Source organism: Entelurus aequoreus, linkage group LG03 (assembly GCF_033978785.1).
Source record: "Entelurus aequoreus isolate RoL-2023_Sb linkage group LG03, RoL_Eaeq_v1.1, whole genome shotgun sequence".
In the NCBI taxonomy this organism is placed as follows: Eukaryota; Metazoa; Chordata; class Actinopteri; order Syngnathiformes; family Syngnathidae; genus Entelurus; species Entelurus aequoreus.
In genome coordinates, this window is record NC_084733.1 from 63,081,435 (window position 1) to 63,101,496 (window position 20,062).

Here is a 20,062-nt window from a genome sequence, read left to right on the forward strand (position 1 = left end):
CTCTCTGTGGCCAGATTTTTTATTCAACCTAAGATGTCTCGCGGGCAAACTGAAGACACCGGCGGGCCACACATATCCCGCAGGCAGTAGTTTGGACCGGCGCCATCTTGGAGGCTGTTGCTCGCCATCACAAAGGGTGGAAGTTACCCACGCCTACTTTTAACAGTTAGCCTGGAAACTCACCGGACACTTCATCAGGTACACCATCATTTCAAATTCAGCTGCACACAATGATTTTATTCAACTTTTTTTTTTAGAATATTGTAATCACTGTCTGTTATATTAAAACAATCATAATCGTAATATTGTTATTGTTATCACTAATAATAGTAACAATTAAGTGAAAGAAACGGGCAAATAAAAGTATTTTTTCGTTAATGTAATCGTAATATCTTGTTACTGTAAATAATTTAATGTAATTATTGTATTTATCACTCTTGTTAGTCAATGTATTATTTCTAGGGCAGTCAAGGTTAACGTGATAATAACGCATTAACTGTAAGTTCCTTCTCTTCTCAAACCAGTCACACACTTCCGGCTTCACAATAAAAGCGCTACGTGTCACATCCAGTCTTAACGACAGTAACTAAATGAAAAATGTCTTACATTACATCATGCTTTTATTGTCAAATATGTTTTGTGATGTAATCTGTGATATTTCTGCCTAAATAAACGCAAGTACATCAGTTGACGACAATAGAGGGGGACATTTTGTGGCAGGCTTGATTACAGTGTTAATTTTATAACATGCTCTGGTTTATTGTCCGCAATTACAGAATCTTTAGCAGGCTTAATATAAGACTTTATTAATAAATAGAGAAGGTTAAAACATTGTCATGCAGAGATATGAAGAACATTAACTTGTACAACATGTAATGTACAGAATATCAGAAGCATTTATTCAGGTAGAAATATCACACATTACATGACCAAACACCTTTGACAATCAAATCACAACCCTAACAATCCACATGTTGTGTTATTAATGTGTAAAGCTGGTATCTAAACATGGTGTAGCTCCTCCTCTGAATGCAAGTGCTCCTACAGCAGAGATACAAATTCTGTATTCCTACAAAATACGAAATCTGGCAGGTATATGTATATATTTTAATTGTCATTAAAAGCGTATATATGTCCTTTTTGTGTTTAAAACCAAAAGTTTTCATTTCAAAACAAACTAATTGTCCAGTCGTGGTATTAAAAACTTTAAAATGATTTGTTTAATGTAAACTTATTAATGATGAATCTAGCTGCGATTAATTTTGAGTTAACTGTGAACAAAATGCAAATAAATCTCTATGTAATATTTGAATTGTTAAAAACCTCTAGTTATTTCATTTCTATACTTAATCAATATAATATAATAACGTTAAATTAAATGGCAAATAATAGTCTTACTAATTCATCAATTTAATATCATTGATAATTAATTATCTGGCAGTATTTTTTTAATTATTTTAATGGACTTATTGTATTTGATCACTCTTGTTAATTATTATTTTTAATTGATATACATAAGTAAAATACAATAATCTGAAATTAAATATAAATATAGTATTTCATAAATTGAATACTAATAATTCGATGCAGAAATTTAAATGAGTATTTAATTGTACTTACTACTTATTATTACTCCTGTTCATCATTATTATTTTTTTTTTTTTTAAACAGTATAATACATTATTAATACCAATGAATATAAAATATATATTAACAATTATTTTATATGGTTGTATTCTTATTTTTATTTTTTTCAATTACTGCAACTATTTGTCTTGATTTAATTAGAATACTATACCGGTGTAGTAATATATTTAAATCATAATAATTAACAGTATTATAATAATGTAATGTTGCAAATTAAACTAATAATCCATAAAAAAATATTTGCACCATCTAATGCAGCCAAATACTGTATGTTCAATATTCAATGTTCGTTAAACTTGAGTGATTGTGTTTTCGTGGCCCTCCCATATAGACAAAATGGACATCAAGCTCTCCTGCGAGCTAACTGTAGGCCTCTTTCCATCTCGTCGCTCACATGTTTGTCATTCCCGTCGCCGTCCGCGCTCGCCGTCTCTTCTTTTGCTTTTTAATCACCTTCTACCTCAGCTCCTCTTTTCTTGTCTTCCCGTTCTGCGCGTCGTCCTCTTTGTCGGCCTCATTCCGCCTTGCCGGCTGCCGCGCGGGAGCTGTTGTCATGGCGACCCACATCATTTTCCCGCCATCGACGAGACGGCAGCCAGAGGAGACGGAAAGCGTGAGAATATGGAAATGAACGTATTTCCCGCCATGTAGAGGACGGAGTGTGTTGCATCCCCCAGGGAGGTCCAGCTATAATGAAGTGTGTTTTAGCGAGATCACATGATCCTCAGCCGTCTGAAACCAACGCTTTTCTACATCTTGGCCACCAAAGGCGCTAAAAACAACCTCATGTTTGTCAATATGTGTCAAACTTTCAGAACAAAACATCTAAAACGCGCCTGGTCCGCCAGAGAATAAGAAGACGTAGCAGGAGGGAGCAGTGTTGCTAACTTATCCTCTAAAAGCACTCATGGCTTGTGAATTTTTTTTAATGTTTTGTATTTCTAAACACGTTTGTTTTGCTATTTTGTGTTTTTAACACACTTTTTTGCAACCCAATGTTTGTCAATATATCCCAAACTTTGTGAACAAAACATCTAAAACGTGTCTGGTCCGCCAGAGAATAAGAAGACATAGCTGGAGGGAGCAGTGTTGCTAACTTATCCTCTAAAAGCACTCACGTCTTGTGAATTTTTTTAAAGTTTGTGTTTCTAAACACGTTGGTTTTGTTTTTTTTGTGTTTTTAACACAGTTTTTTGCAACCTAATGTTTGTCAATATGTGTCAAACTTTGTGAACAAAACATCTTAAATGCGCCTGGTCCGCCAGAGAATAAGAAGACATAGCAGGAGGGAGCAGTGTTGCTAACTTAGCTGCTAAAAGCACTCACGTATTGTGAATTTTTAAAAAAGTTTGTATTTCTAAACACGTTGGTTTTGCTATTTTGTGTTTTTAACACACTTTTTTGCAACCCAATGTTTGTCAATACATCCCAAACTTTGTGAACAAAACATCTAAAACGTGCCTGCTCCGCCAGAGAATAAGAAGACTTAGCAGGAGGGAGCAGTGTTGCTAACTTAGCTGCTAAAAGCACTCACGTCTTGTGAATTTTTTAAAAAGTTTGTATTTCTATACACGTTTGTTTTGCTTTTTTGTGTTCTTAACACACTTTTGCACATGTGGGGCGGTATAGCTCGGTTGGTAGAGTGGACGTGCCAGCAACTTGAGGGTTTCAGGTAAGGCTGCAGCTAACGATTATTTTTCTATCGATTAATCTATAGATTATTTTTTCGATTAATCGGTTAATCTATAGATTATTTTTTCGATTAATCTATAGATTATTTTTCCTTTTACCGATTATTTTTTTATTCAAAATGAAGATGAAAAAATAAATGTAGGCCCGTTTTTTCAAAAGGCATGGCTTTTATTTACAAAAAAAAAAGAAGTATGGCCACTCAGTCAACATTGACAACAACATGACTAAATATTCTGTAACAATGTAAACATTTAAAACTTTTAACATTTAAAAAAATTAAAAGTAGCTTATTTGCTTTTTAATGTGCAAATATAAAAGTCAACATCCAGTGCAAATCTTAATATTCTGCAATAGTATAAGCATTTCAAAAGTAAAAGTATTGCTTATTTTGCTTTAAAATGTGCAAAAATAAAGATAAACATCCAATACAAAAAACTGCAAAACGAAATATTCTGTAACAACAGTGTAAACATTTCAACAAAAGTGAAAGTATTGCTTATTTGCTAAAATGTGCAAAAATAAAGATAAACATCCAATACAAAAAAGTGCCAATCTAAATATTCTGGAGCACTGTAAACAGTAAATATTGCTTTTAAAATGTGCAAAATAAACATCCAGTCCAACACAGTACACAATAACCAATTCTACTCATTCCAGTGAGTGTCTTAACAGTTGTAATGAAGAAAGGTTAGCATGTCTACATGCTTTGCTTCTTTTCTTGTTTACAATATTCCCAGCAGCTGAAAATAGGCGCTCAGAAGGGGTCGATGTGGCTGGAACTGAGAGCTAATTAGCCTTCACCTCAAGCCAGGACTGCGAGTGAGCTGAGCTGCAGTTTAAGTTTCTAGAAGGTCAACGGGCTCATAGTGATGTTACTAGTAGTTGACTGGGAGGTGTTTATTATCATTTGGGGAGAGTCCGCTGCCTGATGCTCACCTGCTAAACACCTATCTGCTCCACGCTGAAGCGCTGACTACATGCGCTCTGAATACGCACTGCTGATTGGCTGATAATGCTTCGTGTGTACCAATCAGATGGTTGTGTGGGTGGAACAATGGTGCGTGTGTACCAATCAGATGGTTGTGTGGGTGGGACAATGCTGCGTGCTGAGACAGAGGCAGACGGAGCAAAGCAGCTTGTTAAGACTTTAGCTTTAGCTTACAAAATCGTACGGTACATCCCCGTACCGAACCGAAAGCCCCGTACCGAAACGGTTCAATACAAAACACGTACCGTTACACCCCTAGCAGATACAAATGACACATTCATGTTTTTGTGTAATGATGACAACGTATGCTCGCGCGGACGATTGACTAGTTGATGGTTTTCTTTTCAAATGTTCGTTCATAGCCGTTGTGCTGCTATGATAGGCCATTTCCACTCGACACACTGTGCATACAACAACATTATTAGGCCGTTTATTGAAATACTCCCACACTTTTGACCACTTTTGGCATGCTTTTCCCCACTCGCTCGCACCGCTCGCATCGTCTTCTTTGATCGTCTGCTTTGCGCTTCGCCATGACGGTAGTGTGACGTCATAATGCGACGCGTCGACGCACAAAAACGGCGTCGACGTATTTACGTAACCGATGACGTCGACTACGTCGACGCGTCGTTTCAGCCTTAGTTTCAGGTTCGATCCCCGCCTCCGCTATCCTAGTCACTGCCGTTGTGTCCTTGGGCAAGACACTTTACCCACCTGCTCCCAGTGCCACCCACACTGGTTTAAATGTAACTTAGATAAAACGGGTTTGACTATGTAAAAGCGTTTTGAGTCACTAGAGAAAAGCGCTATATAAATACAATTAACTTCACTTTTTTGCACATGTGCAATGGCCAATTATGCAAATTTGACGGATGACACCCACTTTTTCTGACCCGTGCCACTATACATTGCAGTCCTGGTGGAAACGCGGACTAAAAAAAACAAAACAAGCTGCTAGCTTTTGTAGTATTTCTACTAACATTTTTTTTATCTTGATAAAATGATTTTAAGTGTAAGGTGCGGCTCGGTGGCCATTTTAGATTTTTATGATTAACCAAGGAAAACCACTAACTGAAAAAGGAAAAAAAAACACAATGGTTTTATTTTTTGCCTTTTTTAACTAAATGAAAACTTAAAAACTCCCTGCACATCTTTTACATGTGTGCGTGCGTGCGTGCGTGCGTGAGCTCTTAGTTGACCGACTCAACACCTGTCACCTTTGACCTTTGCCCCCACAGTCCACCTGCTGTCAGAGACCATCCAGGGGGTGACGGCCACCGACACAGGAGTCCATTACCAGCAGTCCTGGCTCTGCATCCTGTAAGTGTGACTTTGACAATATTTGGGCGCGCACTCCCCGGCCACATGATTAGGTACACGTTGAGTATTGTGGTTGCACTGAACGAAGGCTGTACTGTGTCGTAGCGGCAGCTGTTTCAAATCATTTCACCACCGTCTTTTGATACATGACAGAAAGAAAAAAAAACAATATCCACATATAAAAATACAAATAATCTATTTCAAGATCAAACTGTGGCCAACACGAATTAAACCCTAACCCATGCTAATGTTAGCGTGTTATTTTATGCTAGCTTTTTAGCTAATTTTGTATTTTCACACCTACACAAACTGTATTTTGGTATTTCCTCTTATCCGGTCACACGCTAACATGCTCATGTTTTTAAGTAACTCATTGTGTATGTTTAAACCACAAAAATCATGATTTTTGATACTTGGGGCCATCGTGGAAGTGTGCTAACGTCTTTTGTATTAGCATGCTAGCTTTTTTTAAAGCTAATTTTGTATGTCTCCACCTAAAAATACTGCATTTTAATATTTGGCACCATTTAAGAAGTATGTTAACTTATCCTGTGTTATAATGCTAACGTGTTATGCAATCTTTTCAGCTAATTTTAAAAGCTTTAACCTGAAAATCACGTTTTGTGACACTTGGCGCCATCTTGGGAGTAAGCTAACTTGTCTTATGTTGGCAGGCTAACGTTTTATGCTTGCTTTTTTAACTAATTGTGTTTGTTTAAACCTAAAAATCATATATTTTGATACTTGGCACCATCTTGTAAGTAAGCCAATGTCTCTTATATCAGCATGCAAATGTTAGCATGCTAATGTTTTATGCTAGCTTGTTAGCTAATTTTGTATGTTTACACCTAAAAGTAGTGCATGTTAATACTTGTCGTCATCTTGGAAGTAAGCTCACTTGTCCTATGTTGGCATGCTAAGGTTTTGTTAGTTTTTTAAACTAATTTTGTTTGTTTGAACCTAGAAATCACAGATTTTGATACTTTGCGCCATCTTGGAAGTATACTAACATCTCTTATATCAGCATGCTAACGTTTAATGCTAGCTGTTCAGCTAATTTTACATGTCTACACCTAAATAGTGCATTTTAATACTTGGCTCTATCTTAGAAGTACGCTAACTTATCCTATGTCAACATGGTAACGTTATGTTATCTTTTTTAACTAAATTTGTATGTTTAAACCTAAAAATCATGCATTTGATGCTTGGGGCCATCTTGGAAGTATGCTATTGTCTTTTGTATTGGCATGCTAATGTTTTATGCTATCTTTTTCGCAGATTTTTTATGTTTATACCTAACAATCTTAGCTTTTGATACTTGGCGCCATATTTGAAATATGCCAACATTTCTTATATTAGCATGCTAACGGTAATGTGCTAACGTTTTATACAAGCTTTTTTAACTAATTTTGTATATTTAAACCCTAAAAATCGTGGATTTGGATACTTGGCGTCATCTTAAAAGCAGCCCAGAGATTCAGGGCACAATTCCGCGGGAATTAAGTCCCATTCCTAGCTGATATTCAAGTGTAAAAAGAAGTGAATGAAAGCAAAACTTGAATTAAAAATTTTTAAAAAAGACAGATTTACATGGAAATAATCTGTTCCAAAGTCAAACTGCTGCCGTAATGAAAGCTGTATTAATTGTACAATGATAACCAAACGTTAAAAAAACTAACTAATTTTAACCCGTGTCAGGAAAACACCAAAGGTGTACTGCAAAATGTTTACGGTCAAGGTCTTTTTTAACAAATAATGCGGAGTTATTGCGCCGCTCGATCGTCGCGAGTGACGAACGTGTGAGGAGGGAAGCGAGATTGGTCATCGTGCATTCCGATGGCGTCTGCTATCGATTTACAGAGGAGGAGGTCGAGCCATGCAAATGACATCCTTGACATTCCCCTACCGTGTTTGCTTCCAGCTGCAACGTGAAGAACCTGCAGAGGCGTCACGTGTGCATTTCACGCCTGGAGAGGCCGCAGAACTGGGGGGAGAACTGCTGCGAGGTCCGCTACGTCATCCTCGTACTGGCGCCGCTCAAAATGGTAACCACATCCTGGCATGAATATACATATATATTAATTACTGTAAACATCTTTAACGGCTGTTAGAATATATTATTCAATCAATCAATCAACGTTCATTTATATAGCCCTTAATCACAAGTGTCTCAAAGGGCTGCACAAGCCACAAGGACATGAATTTCTTGTGTTTGTCAAAAGTCTAGCAGCCAAATTTTGTACCAACTGTAATCTGTTAATGCTAGACATAGCGAGACCCCAAAATAATGCGTAATCGAGACAACGTAACGAACGCATGATGATCTCGGCGTCGCTGGTGGACAAAATGGAACGAATTTTAGCGATATTACGGAGATGAAAAAAGGCTGTTTTAGTAACACTCTTAATGTGTGACTCACATGATAGAGTTGGGTCGAAGATAATACCCAAATTCTTTACAGAGTCGCCTTGTGTAAATGATTGGTTGTCAAATGTTAAGGAGGTATTATTAAATACGTGTATAATTGTTTTGTTGTCAAATGTTAAGGTGGTATTATTAAAAAGGTGTATAATTGTTTGGTTGTCAAATGTTAAGGTGGTATTATTAAAAAAGTTTATAAATGTTTTGTTGTCAAATGTTAGGGTGGTATTATTAGATATGTGTATAATTGTTTTGTCAAATGTTAAGGTGGTATTATTAAATAGGTGTATAATTTTTTCGCCTTGTGTAATTGATTGGTTGTCAAATGTTAAGGTGGTATTATTAAATAGGTGTTGGTGTCTAGCAGGACCGATAATCAGCATTTCCGTTTTCTTAGCGTTGAGTTGCAAAAAGTTAGCGGACATCCATTGTTTAATTTCATTAAGACACGCCTCCAGCTGACTACAATCCGGCGTGTTGGTCAGCTTTAGGGGCATGTAGAGTTGGGTGTCATCAGCATAACAGTGAAAGCTAACACCGTATTTGCGTATGATATCACCCAGCGGCAGCATGTAGATGCTGAAGAGTGCAGGGCCAAGAACCGAACCCTGGGGAATTCCACACGTTACCTTAACATACTCCGATGTCACATTGTTATGGGAGACGCACTGCATCCTGTCAGTAAAATAAGAGTTAAAACCAAGACAAGGCGAAGTCTGACATACCAATACGTGTTTTGATACATTCTAATAAAATGTTATGATCGACGGTATCGAAAGCTGCACTAAGATCAAGCAGCAGCAACATGGATGACGCATCAGCATCCATCGTTAACAATAGATCATTTTTGCGAGGGCTGTCTCCGTAGAGTGATTTGCCCTGAAACCGGACTGAAAAGGTTCACAGAGCTTATTAGACGCTAAGTGTTCATTTAGCTGCTGTGCAACAATTTTTTTGAGATAAAGGGAAGGTGGGACACCGGTCGTTAGTTTACCATGAGGTCAGGATCGAGGTTAAGTCGAGGATGAATAATTGCTTTTTTGAATGCTAGGGGAACAGTGCCAGAGGAAAGTGATAAGTTTATAATATTTAGCACAGATGGTCCTAAAATTACAAAAAGCTCCTTGATAAGTTTCCCAGGAAGTGGGTCAAGTAAACATGTTGTTTGTTTTGTCCCATTTACATGCAGCAGGAGTTCCTCTAATGTTATTTCATCAAAAAGAGAGAGGCTATTTTGGAGGGCAATATCCGTCGTATATACTTTTGTATCTTTGTTAATAGAACCCAGTTGTAGCTGGGACACGTTGTCTTTAATCTCCTTTCTAATGAGTTCAATTGTGTTATTAAAGAAATTCATAAAGTCATCTGCCGAGTGGGTGGAGCTACTGGGAGGAGTCCCTTGTTGGGTTAGTGATACTACTGTACTGAACAAATATTTAGGATCGTTTTTAATGAGGCGGATGAGATTGGAGTAGTAATTAGCTTTAGCTAAGGTAAGTTATTAAACTATCACTCCATGCTTGATGGACAACCCCAGGTTTAATTGCACGCCATTTGCGTTCCAGCTTTCTACATGATATTTTAAGAACTCTAGTTTCTTCTATAAACCATGGGGTACGCCTTTTAGGGGCCTTTTTTTAGCTTTAGCGGTGCTATACTATCGATGGCATTGCGCAGGGCATCATTAAAGTTGTTAGTGAGGTTATCAATAGAGCCCACATAATTTGGTAATGGCGGCATTACCGAAGGTGGTAGGCCAGCAAGAGTCATAGTTGTGACAGCATTAATGTTGCGGCTGCTAAAGCAGTGGTTATTATTAGCTTGTTGACAATGAGGCCGAACTTTAAATTTTAAAAGGTAAAGATCGGACATTACTTTAGTGTACGGGAGTATCATAACTTTGGAGGTGGTGACACCCCGGACAAGCACTTGATCTATTGTATTACTGTTGCGATGCGTGGGTTCATTTATTATTTGTGTAATACCACAGCTATCAATTATAGTCTGGAGCGCCACGCACGCAGGGTCTGATGGGGTATTCATATGGATATTAAAATTCACCATTATAATTATGTTATCTGCGTGCGTCATTAGATCAGCGACAAACTCTGAAAATTCACTGATAAAGTCCGAATAAGGCCCACTGGGGCGGTAGATAACAGCCAGGTAGAAAGGTAACGGTGTGACAGACCTCGTAGTAAGCACCTCAAATTATTTATATTTATTACTTATGTTAAGGGTAAGGTTATGGTTTTCATTGTATATTAGTGCGACTCCTCCACCCCTTTTAAGGGGACGGTTAATATGTGCATTCGTATGGTTAGGAGGAGATGCCTCGTTAAGCGTGAAAAATTAATCTGGTTCGAGCCAGGTTTTGCTAAGACCAATGACGTTAAGATTGTTGTCTCTGATGACCTCATTAACTAATAACGTTTTGGAAGACAATGATCTTATGTTTTAAAAGCCCATATTATAGGTAGTGGGCTGTTTTGAGGAGTTTTTGTCAATGGTATCCATGGTAGTGATATTAACAATGTTACGTTTATTTTGTGTAGTGCACCTTAAATGATTTCGATCACATCTAGGAATTGATATGATGGGGATCTTGAGATTATTTGCTTGGTGCTGCGATAGATTGAACGTGTCATAATTTGCCACCTCAGTAGAATGCATGTTCACCTCTGGCACTTATTCTATGCTATGTGTGCAGGAAATTTCCAGCCGGGCGCTGGTTAGTTCTAGCTTGAAGGTGCCATATGTAGTAATGTGGCCAGAAATGGTACTGCAATCACGGTCAAAATTCTGTTGTCCCGTCCCACTCTCCATGACTGAGGTTGCCAGATACACAGCCAAATCCGAATCCTACTCCAGGGAACTTCAAAAGGCTATTGACGAGTCCTACGCTGTAGGTTTCTCTTGTCTATGCTTCTTGCAAGATGGTTTACTAAGTAATTATGCCACATTTTACTAATGCAGATTAGCCAAATGTATTTGTAAAGTTACGCAGCAATATTTTAGTCGGGACAGATTGTTGGCATTACCCTGCTAAAATGTCTAGTTTGACCGCACAAAATAATTATATATAATATGTGCCTCACAATACGAAGGTCCTGAGTAGTCCTGGGTTCAATCCCGGGCTCGGGATCTTTCTGTGTGGAGTTTGCATGTTCTCCCCGTGACTGCGTGGGTTCCCTCCGGGTACTCCGGCTCCCTCCCACCTCCAAAGACATGCACCTGGGGATAGGTTGATTGACAACACTAAATTGACCCTAATGTGTGAATGTGAGTGTGAATGTTTTCTGTCTATCTGTGTTGGCCCTGTGATGAGGTGGCGACTTGTCCAGGGTGTACACCGCCTTCCGCCCGATTGTAGCTGAGATAGGCTCCAGCACCCCCCGCGACCTTGAAGGGAATAAGCGGTAGAAAATGGATGGATGGATATTATATATCGCATAAGCCTACTTTGATGGCAAGCCAAGGCCAACAGTAAAATGATCGCCACATTTCGTTCAGCATAACCCCATGTTGCATCTAACCTTGACTCTCTAGCGCCACCTTAAAAATTAGAAAAAATTAGCCCCTCCTACCAGTTTCAGTTCATAGACGTGTTGACAGATTGCATACTAAAATGTTTCCTACGCCATAAGATGTGGGCGTGGCATGGCGCCAAACATTACTCCGATGATTCGCCACAAAAACGTTAAAACCTGGTTTCACGAGTTCAGATCTAGATCCAATTTGCTACAAATGATGATGAATCTGAAGTGACTTTTTTAAATTTTGTTGGAGCACTTCGGGCCCTATTGAAATAGTTTTTTCTTCTATACGTTTAGACGCCTTAAAACATGCATGAAAAGTCCCCACATTTTGCGAGAAATGTTAAATTCTGGGGGTCTAGATAATGAAATTTCAAAATTGGCTCACTAGCGCCACCTTTCAATACGAGAAAAAATTTGCCCCTCCTACCAGTTTCACGTGTCGACAGGAAAATCGCAGGAGACGTCTATCATGACGGCACGCACATAAAAGTCTCAGGAACCCATACCTGATAACGAACAGGAAGTCGGCCATCTTGGTTTTCGCTTTCCATTTTTTGGCAGTTGTTCTTTAAGAAAGTCCTCCTAGGAACTTTGACCAAATTAATTGTGGTTAAAATGACAGATACTACACATATAGGCAATGATAATTTGCGAACAAATTTTGCCTACGCCATAAGATGTGGGCGTGGCTTGGCGCCAAACATTGCTCTGAAAGTATTTGGCCATTTTTCAGTGAAAGAAATTGTGCTACTTTAACGATTTTCTCCTTGGGACTTTGACCAAATGAGTCACGGTTAAAATGACAGATACTACACATAGAGGCGATGATAAATTGCAAAAAAAAATGCCTCTGCCGTAAGATGTGGGCGTGGCAGGGCGCCAAACATTGTTCCGATGATTCGCCACAAAACAGGAAACGTTTAATAACTCGGCTCCACAAATTCAGATCTTGATCTTATTTGGTAGAAATTATGATGATGATGACACACTGAAGGGCCCGATTTTCCTACCTACTCGTAGTGGGCGGAGCCTAGTGGCGTAAACTGCTCCACGTCACTAACAATCTGTCATTTCTGCACTTAGGGTGATCAGAGGCGGACACTAAACTGATGGGAGACGATAAATTGCAAAAAAAAAGTTTTTCAATTTACAGGATGTGTGCGTGGCATGGCGCCAAACTTTGATCTGATGATTCGCCACAACACACAAATCGGTAAAACCTGGTTTTAACGAGTTCAGATCTAGATCCTATTTGCTACAAATGATGATGACAGTCTGAAGTGACTTTATTTTATTTTGTTCGAGCACCCTATTGCAATTGTTTCGTTTTCCATACGTTTAAACGCCTTTTTGAGGCCCTTAACATGCACGAAAAGTCCACCCATGTTTTGCAAACACGTCAGGTATGACGAAAAATGTCCCGTCGACTCGCGCGAACCCCGCGGTGCAACGGGGGGGAGGGCCCGTCCAACACTGCTCGCAGCTTTAACAGTATTTGTAATTTGGGCTTAAATATGAGTTTAATGTTTCCAAAACGTCCGCTGGAGTCAACTTGATGCCATGGAGGTCGGCAGCCACTTTAGGACACACGCACTCTCTTTGTTGTCATCGAAGCACTCTGCCTTCAACACACACACACACACACACACACACACACACACACACACACACGGATATAATAATGACTCTCCAGCCTTAGGTGGTTGATTTTGGTCCTCCCTCCCTTCCCTCGAAAAGCGCTCTTCCATCCTCGCGTCTTTCATCGCCGAAGGAGATGTCCTCCTCTCGTTACCTGGAATGAATTTTGGCAGTGACCCTGACATTCTCATTGTGGTTTTCCAGGTAACGACGTGTTATGTGAGTGAGCGCTCTGTGGCAACGGTCCCCGACACTAAGTGCATTCTGGGAGTGAACATGACGTCCTCATTAGCGAGGGAGACATCTCGTGTTCTCATCACGGGGAGGACTTTATCATTTTTCTCCTCTCTTTTCACCCTTATTAGCTTCTCATTGGATCCCGTAAAGTAATCCTGCGTTGTCATTGGGCACCTCCCAAACAATAGGACCCCCGCTTTGTATTCCTGCATCCCTCCGAGACTGGTCCGATAAAACAAATTAGAGCCGCATCCCACTGGAGTCGCAGCAGCAATTATTCTCAGTCTTGCGTCGCATTTCCGAGGCGCCCCACAAGAAACTCCCCCCACCCCGCACCGCACCCCCAAACCCTCGGAGAATACGCGACGTGTCTGCGGAAGCTTTTTTTTTTTTTTACAATTAAAGGCATTTCCAGGAAATGTAATGCAGATTTTTCGAATCCCCGAGTTTCATCCACGGCCTTGGAAGTCGGGCAAATGCCCAATGTTATTCTGCACTGGGAAGAAAATGGAATTGTAATCGAAAAACGTGACTTTCTTTGTGTAATGGACACATTTTCAGTCTTGTGTAACTCTTCTACTCCTGCAGCGCCGCATACAAAAGTTTGAAAATGTGCACCTTGACTGTGTTAGTCGTGCTATTATATCTCTGACAAATACACCACACGGTGGCGCTGTTATTTAAGCCCATACGTCAGAATGACTTGGAATTTCTTACTACAAACAAAAACCTGGACTTATAGAAATCTAATCACCAGGAAATTTAGCACACAACTTTAGGGGGCTGACAAACACATGTGTGTGTAATTTAAGATTCCTTGGAGGAAATGTTAACAACCTTAAACTACAAAACAAAATAAAAAGTTTTAACATTAGCATTCAGATTGAAGGCAGTGGAGTTAAAGGGGTCATATTGTGATTTTTTTTTTCTATTTCTAAAACACTTTATTTTGGTCTACATCAAGGGTCCCGAAACTTTTTGACTCAGGGGCTGCATTGGGCTAAAACAATTTGGCTGGGGGCTGGGATGTGTGTAATCACGATTAACTGCATTGTATACGCAAAACCCAATAATGAATTCAAAAGTAGTGTGTAGTGCACCTTTATTGGAATATTCTCCCATATGAACAAAAGCGCCAAAACATTTGTTGTGCAAACACAATTTAAATCAGTACTTGCTAAACAGTAGCAGTTCAATAGCATATTTTATGAAAATCAACTCAAAAAATGTCAATACAAACATTCAAGTTTATTGCCACTGCCAGGGTATTTAAGTTATCCTGTTTGTTATGGAAAATTAATATAATCTACATACAAATCCCTGAGCCACAATCATAACATCCAAACAGGCAATTTCTGAGGTATCAGCAGAAACATTTTCCTCTAATTTTCCTTTCCATAATGCCTCTCCTCTGTTTTCATTATAGACAGAGCATGTGAATGCAGCACCCACTTTTCATCAATATAATGCACTGTAACTCCGAGGTAATTATGCTTACCGATTGATGTCCAGTAGTCCCCACTGAGAGCAACTACAGATGCACGTTGTAAAGTTGTCACTTTTACAGTCCTCTCCTTTTCATACAACTGGTGTATTCTTCGTGCGATGGTGCGTCTTGATGGCGGCTCATACGTGCTGTCACTTGTTGCGATTCGCACAATGTTTCTCAGGCCGGCGTCTTCCACAACACTAATGGGCCTACAGTCTGTAACTATCCACTTCGTTATGGCATTTGTTAGCTTCTCTTGCTCTCGTTTATACTTCTCCCGCACGCTGCATTTAACGTAGTCTGCCGAAGCCTGGCTCCACTTCCTGCTTTGTTGAATGGTTTGCTCGCATCAACAGTGTGCTTCACGTTAAGGTGATATTTTAGACTGGAAGTACTCCTGTGATAATAAAATTCAGCTTGGCAGTGGTTACAAACCACTTTGCTTCTGTCAAATCCGCCGCCTGGAAGTACTTTATAATGAAAATGACCCTGTAAAAGTTCTGTTGAGTTACCCTTCTTCTCCATGCTTGTTTTGTTTTCTACCGCGTTCTCCTTCCTTTTCCGCAGGAGCCAGCATTAGGCGTTAACAAAATAAAAGCATGTAAACAACATACGCAAATGCGCGATAAAAAAATTGTCTGCGTTAATAGATTGATGCGTTAACTCGAAATTAACGCATTAATTTGCCCACCCCTATTATATATATATATATATATATATATATATATATATATATATATATATATATATATATATATATATATATATATATATATATATATATATATATATATATATATATATATATATATATTAGGGGTGTGGAAAAAAATCCATTCGAATTCGAATCGCGATTCTCACGTTGTGTGATTCAGAATCGATTCTCATTTTTTTTAAATCAATTTTTATTTTTATTTAAAAAAAAATATATATATATATTTTTTTTTAAATTAATCAATCCATATATATATATATATATATATATATATATATATATATATATATATATTTTTTTTTAACTTGGCCGGATTTTGGACGCTGGCGTAGTTTGGAGACCCCTGGTCTACATACCATATAATGATTGTTCTTTTGCATATATTTTGCTGTGAAGACTAATGTTAAAGAATTGGAATTTCTCACACACTACAAGCAAACACTTCTGTACTTAATGTCCAATCACCAGGAAATTTAGCACACATCTTTAGGGGACTGACAAGCACATGTGTGTGGAATTTGAGATTCCATGGATGAAATGTTAACAACCTTGAACTACAAAACACATTAAAAAGTTTTAACGTTAGCGTTCAGAATGAAGGCAGTGGCTGCTTTGGGCCTCCTTGGTTTAGACCAGGGGTCGGCAACCCGCGGCTCCGGAGCCGCATGCGGCTCTTTGACCACTCTGATGCGGCTCAGCTACATACTTGCCGACCCCCCGATTTTCCCAGGAGATTTATGGATCTCAGTGTCTCTCATAAATAACTCCCAGGGAATAAATAATCCTATTTAGACTATAAATACTAGATAAAGGGCGTGCCCTGATTGCACTGCAGTAATTGTCCTCTATAGCATTTACATACAGCGTGCCAGTCCAGCCGCATGTTGCATGTTGCTATTAATCGCACACACAGGAGACAGCAAAGCATACTTACTCATCAGCCACACAGCTTACACTGACGGTAGCCGTATCAAACAACTTTAACATTGTTACGTTACAAATATGCGCCACACTGTGAACCCACACCAAAAAAGAATGAAAAACACATTTCTGGAGAACATCTGCACTGTAACACAACATAAACACAACACAACCATTACCCAGAATCCCATGCAGTCCTAACTCTTCCGGTCTAGATTATACACCCCGCTACCACAACCCCCCCACACATCAACCCCCCCCCCCCCCTCTCCTTGCGTTGGTTGAGCGGAAGAGTTAGTGCTGCATGGGATTCTGGGTATTGGTACCGTCAGTGTAAGATGTGTATTGGTACCGTCAGTGTCAGATGTGTATTGGTACCGTCAGTGTAAGATGTGTGGTTGCTGAACTAGTACGGAAGAGTTAGTGCTGCATGGGATTCTGGGTATTGGCACCGTCAGTGTAAGATGTGTGGTTGCTGAGGTAGTACGCCTTGCTGTCACTTACGTGTGGTCAAGCAGGTACACTGTTAGGGCAGACTGTAGAGGGCGGTGTCATCACGCTCTGATATTCGGGAGTCTCCCGGGGAAAAATGAGAGGATTGGCAAGTATGACGCTATCAAGCGCCATTCATTCAAAACTCGCGGGCTGCACTAACATCAGATGTCCACATTAAAGTGCGTGCCGGTGCGTGTGTCGGAGACCCCTGGTTAATATAGCACAAAGCATTTAAGCTCTGTATGCAGTGTTTTTCATTTTAAATTGTAAATTTTTTTTGTGGCTCCCATCACTTTCTTTAATTTGTGAAACTTGCCAAAATGGCTCTTTGAGTGGTAAAGGTTGCCGACCCCTGGTTTAGACAAAGTATGCAGTAAGGCAAGATTGTTTGATAAATATCTCCACAATGCCTCTACGGTTTGATTTCAAATTTTCGGGACTAATGCAGATCCAAAATACACAAAAACAGCTACCAAAAGATAATAAAAACATTTTAGTTTTTCCATAATGGGACCCCTTTAAACTTTGACTGCTGTTTTGGCTGCTCCTTGCTAAGAACTTCCATTCTGTTCAAAAGCCAGTCAAATATTGATGGAATTTTCCTTTCATGTCACTTGTAGGTGGGCTCGTGTATATTTCAACACCCAAGGAGGAGCTTCACAGTACTTTGGGATGTTGTTGATGTAGAATTCTAGAATTTGAGGAACCTTCAGTATTCTCTTTGCTGATGTTTGTACATCAGTGAGTCTCTGGCGCACTTTGTCTGCTGACCTAAGCTTCCTTCTCAGAAGCTGGTCCCATTTTCCGAGCATTTTTTCTCGTAGGAAATAATGTGCATGGAAATAATATGTTCCTTCGTAATAGCTTTAAGTGTACAGGCACTTGTTTTTTAAAATTATTATATTATTATTTTACTGTACGGATATAAATAGGATATTATTAACTGTCATACACGTGTCAAAAGTAGTTAAGCATTGTACAATAACAAAACTGAAGACCAAAATACATAATCTGTTCAAGTAGGACTAGGATTTGTATGGCCCCATGAATCCTTTTGCAAAGCAGTCTGCTGAAAATTATGGAAAGTGGCACGCTACATAGCAACTGACACTGTGGTCAAAGTTGGAATTACCACAAAACATGTTTTAAGACATTCAACACTCTACTGCCGTCTGGCGGCTAAAGTGGGAAGTGTGCGCTCCAAATTTGTCATGTTTCATGTGTCAGGTAAACCGTGGTGAATGGGGCGGTATGAATCTCATTCCTACTGTATATGCACGTGTATAGAGAGTTTAATTACTGTTAAAAAAGTTACAATTAAAGTTGTGAGCAGCGTTGAACGAGGCCCTCGCCCACGCTGCACCGCAGGGTTCACGTATGGGTATGGGTTCCTGAGACTTTTATGTGCGTCTCGTCATGATAGACGTCTCCTGCGATTTTCCTGTCGATACGCGAAACAGGTAAGAACATTTTTTCAAATTTTAAAGGTGGCGCTAGAGAGACAATTTTGAAATTTCATTTTCGGGACCCCCAAAAGATAACATTTTCCGCCATACCCGCTGACGCGCCTGCAAAATATTGGGACTTTTCTTGCTTTTAAGGGCCTCAAAAAGTTGTTGAAGAAAAAACACAGCAATTTCAATAGGGCCACTGCGGGGCCCTAATTAGGGAATCTGTTCCAGTGTCAAACTGGGTCCTCCATAAAGGCTTTATTAAGTGTGTTTTACTCATTAAGTGTCAGAAAAGTGTAAAAGGAAGCGAACCACTGCAGACAGTGCCTAGAACCTGGACAAAATGTAAGCAGTGTGTATTGTGTCGCCCCCTGGAGGACACTAATGACGTTTTTTTGTTGTTGTTGTGTCGCCCTGCAGAAGAGCACTAAGACGGCGATGGAGCTGGGCAGGACCTTCGCCACGCTCTTCTCCGACATCTCCTTCCGGCAGAAGCTCCTGGAGACCAAGACTCAGGAGGAGTTCAAGGAGGCGCTGGTCTTCCAGCGCCACGAGCTGACCGCCGCCAACCAGCTGCCCACCGCCCTGGGCAAGGAGGAGACGGACCCCCGCAGTCACAAACCCCTCAAGGTGCGACAACTTTGGTTGAACGTGGGGTGTTTAAAGTTGAGTGCTCGTCGGATGTAAGCTGATGTGTACTCAAGGACTGAGGGAGGGCGAGGCCTAAGGAGACCAGCGCACTGTCCAAAGTCGTTTTTTACCATAAATGCTCTAATTCTCGCTCGGGCCTAAATTTTGCTAAAGTTTACTAAGCTAAAGAGAGGCTGTTACTTTTACGAAATGCAAAAAGTCATGTTTAACCTAATGAATGATTAGGGGTGCATGAAAGAGTGGAAAAGGAAAAAAAAAAGTTCTTAGTTCTCACCTCGATTTTTAGCTAATAACTAATAAAAATACAATTTCCGTAGAAATGCCATGTGAATGCTGAAGAGCCGAAGCCGAACTGAAATGCTAACATTTAGCACGCAGGCCAGATAGCGACAAGTAACAAAAAAATATGAGCAAAAGGATCTAAAAATAAAAGCTAACAGTATTACGCTAACATTCTGACAATAGCATGTTTATGATTAGGTATAGGGAAATGCCAAAATACGACACTGAGGTGTATACCTGCTAAATTAGCTACAAAATAATAATCTGGCACGCTAATGTTAGCATGCTAAAAAGTTAACTGTAACATGTGTCAAGTACCAAAATTAGGGATGTCCGATAATGGCTTTTTGCTGATATCAGATATGCCGATATTGTCCAACTCTTAATTACTGATACCAATATCAACCGATACCGATATATACAGTCGTGGAATTAACACATTATTTTGCCTAATTTGGACAACCAGGTATGGTGAAGATAATGTCCTTTTTTTAAAATTTAATAAAATAAAATAAGATAAATAAATTAAAAACATTTTCTTGAATAAAAAAAGAAAGTAAAACAATATAAAAACAG

General features: G+C 39.5%; 1 protein-coding gene across 3 annotated transcripts in view; it reads left to right on the forward strand.

Moving 5' to 3' along the window:
• slc4a11 (solute carrier family 4 member 11) overlaps positions 1-20,062 on the forward strand; it is a 195,633-nt gene that overhangs the window by 97,140 nt on the left and 78,431 nt on the right. For all 3 annotated transcript variants that reach the window (XM_062042405.1, XM_062042407.1, XM_062042406.1), the window contains exons 6-8: positions 5,566-5,647; positions 7,569-7,692; positions 18,974-19,183. In XM_062042405.1, coding sequence (XP_061898389.1) covers positions 5,566-5,647; positions 7,569-7,692; positions 18,974-19,183 — 416 coding nt within the window. The remainder of the gene's footprint in view (positions 1-5,565; positions 5,648-7,568; positions 7,693-18,973; positions 19,184-20,062) is intronic.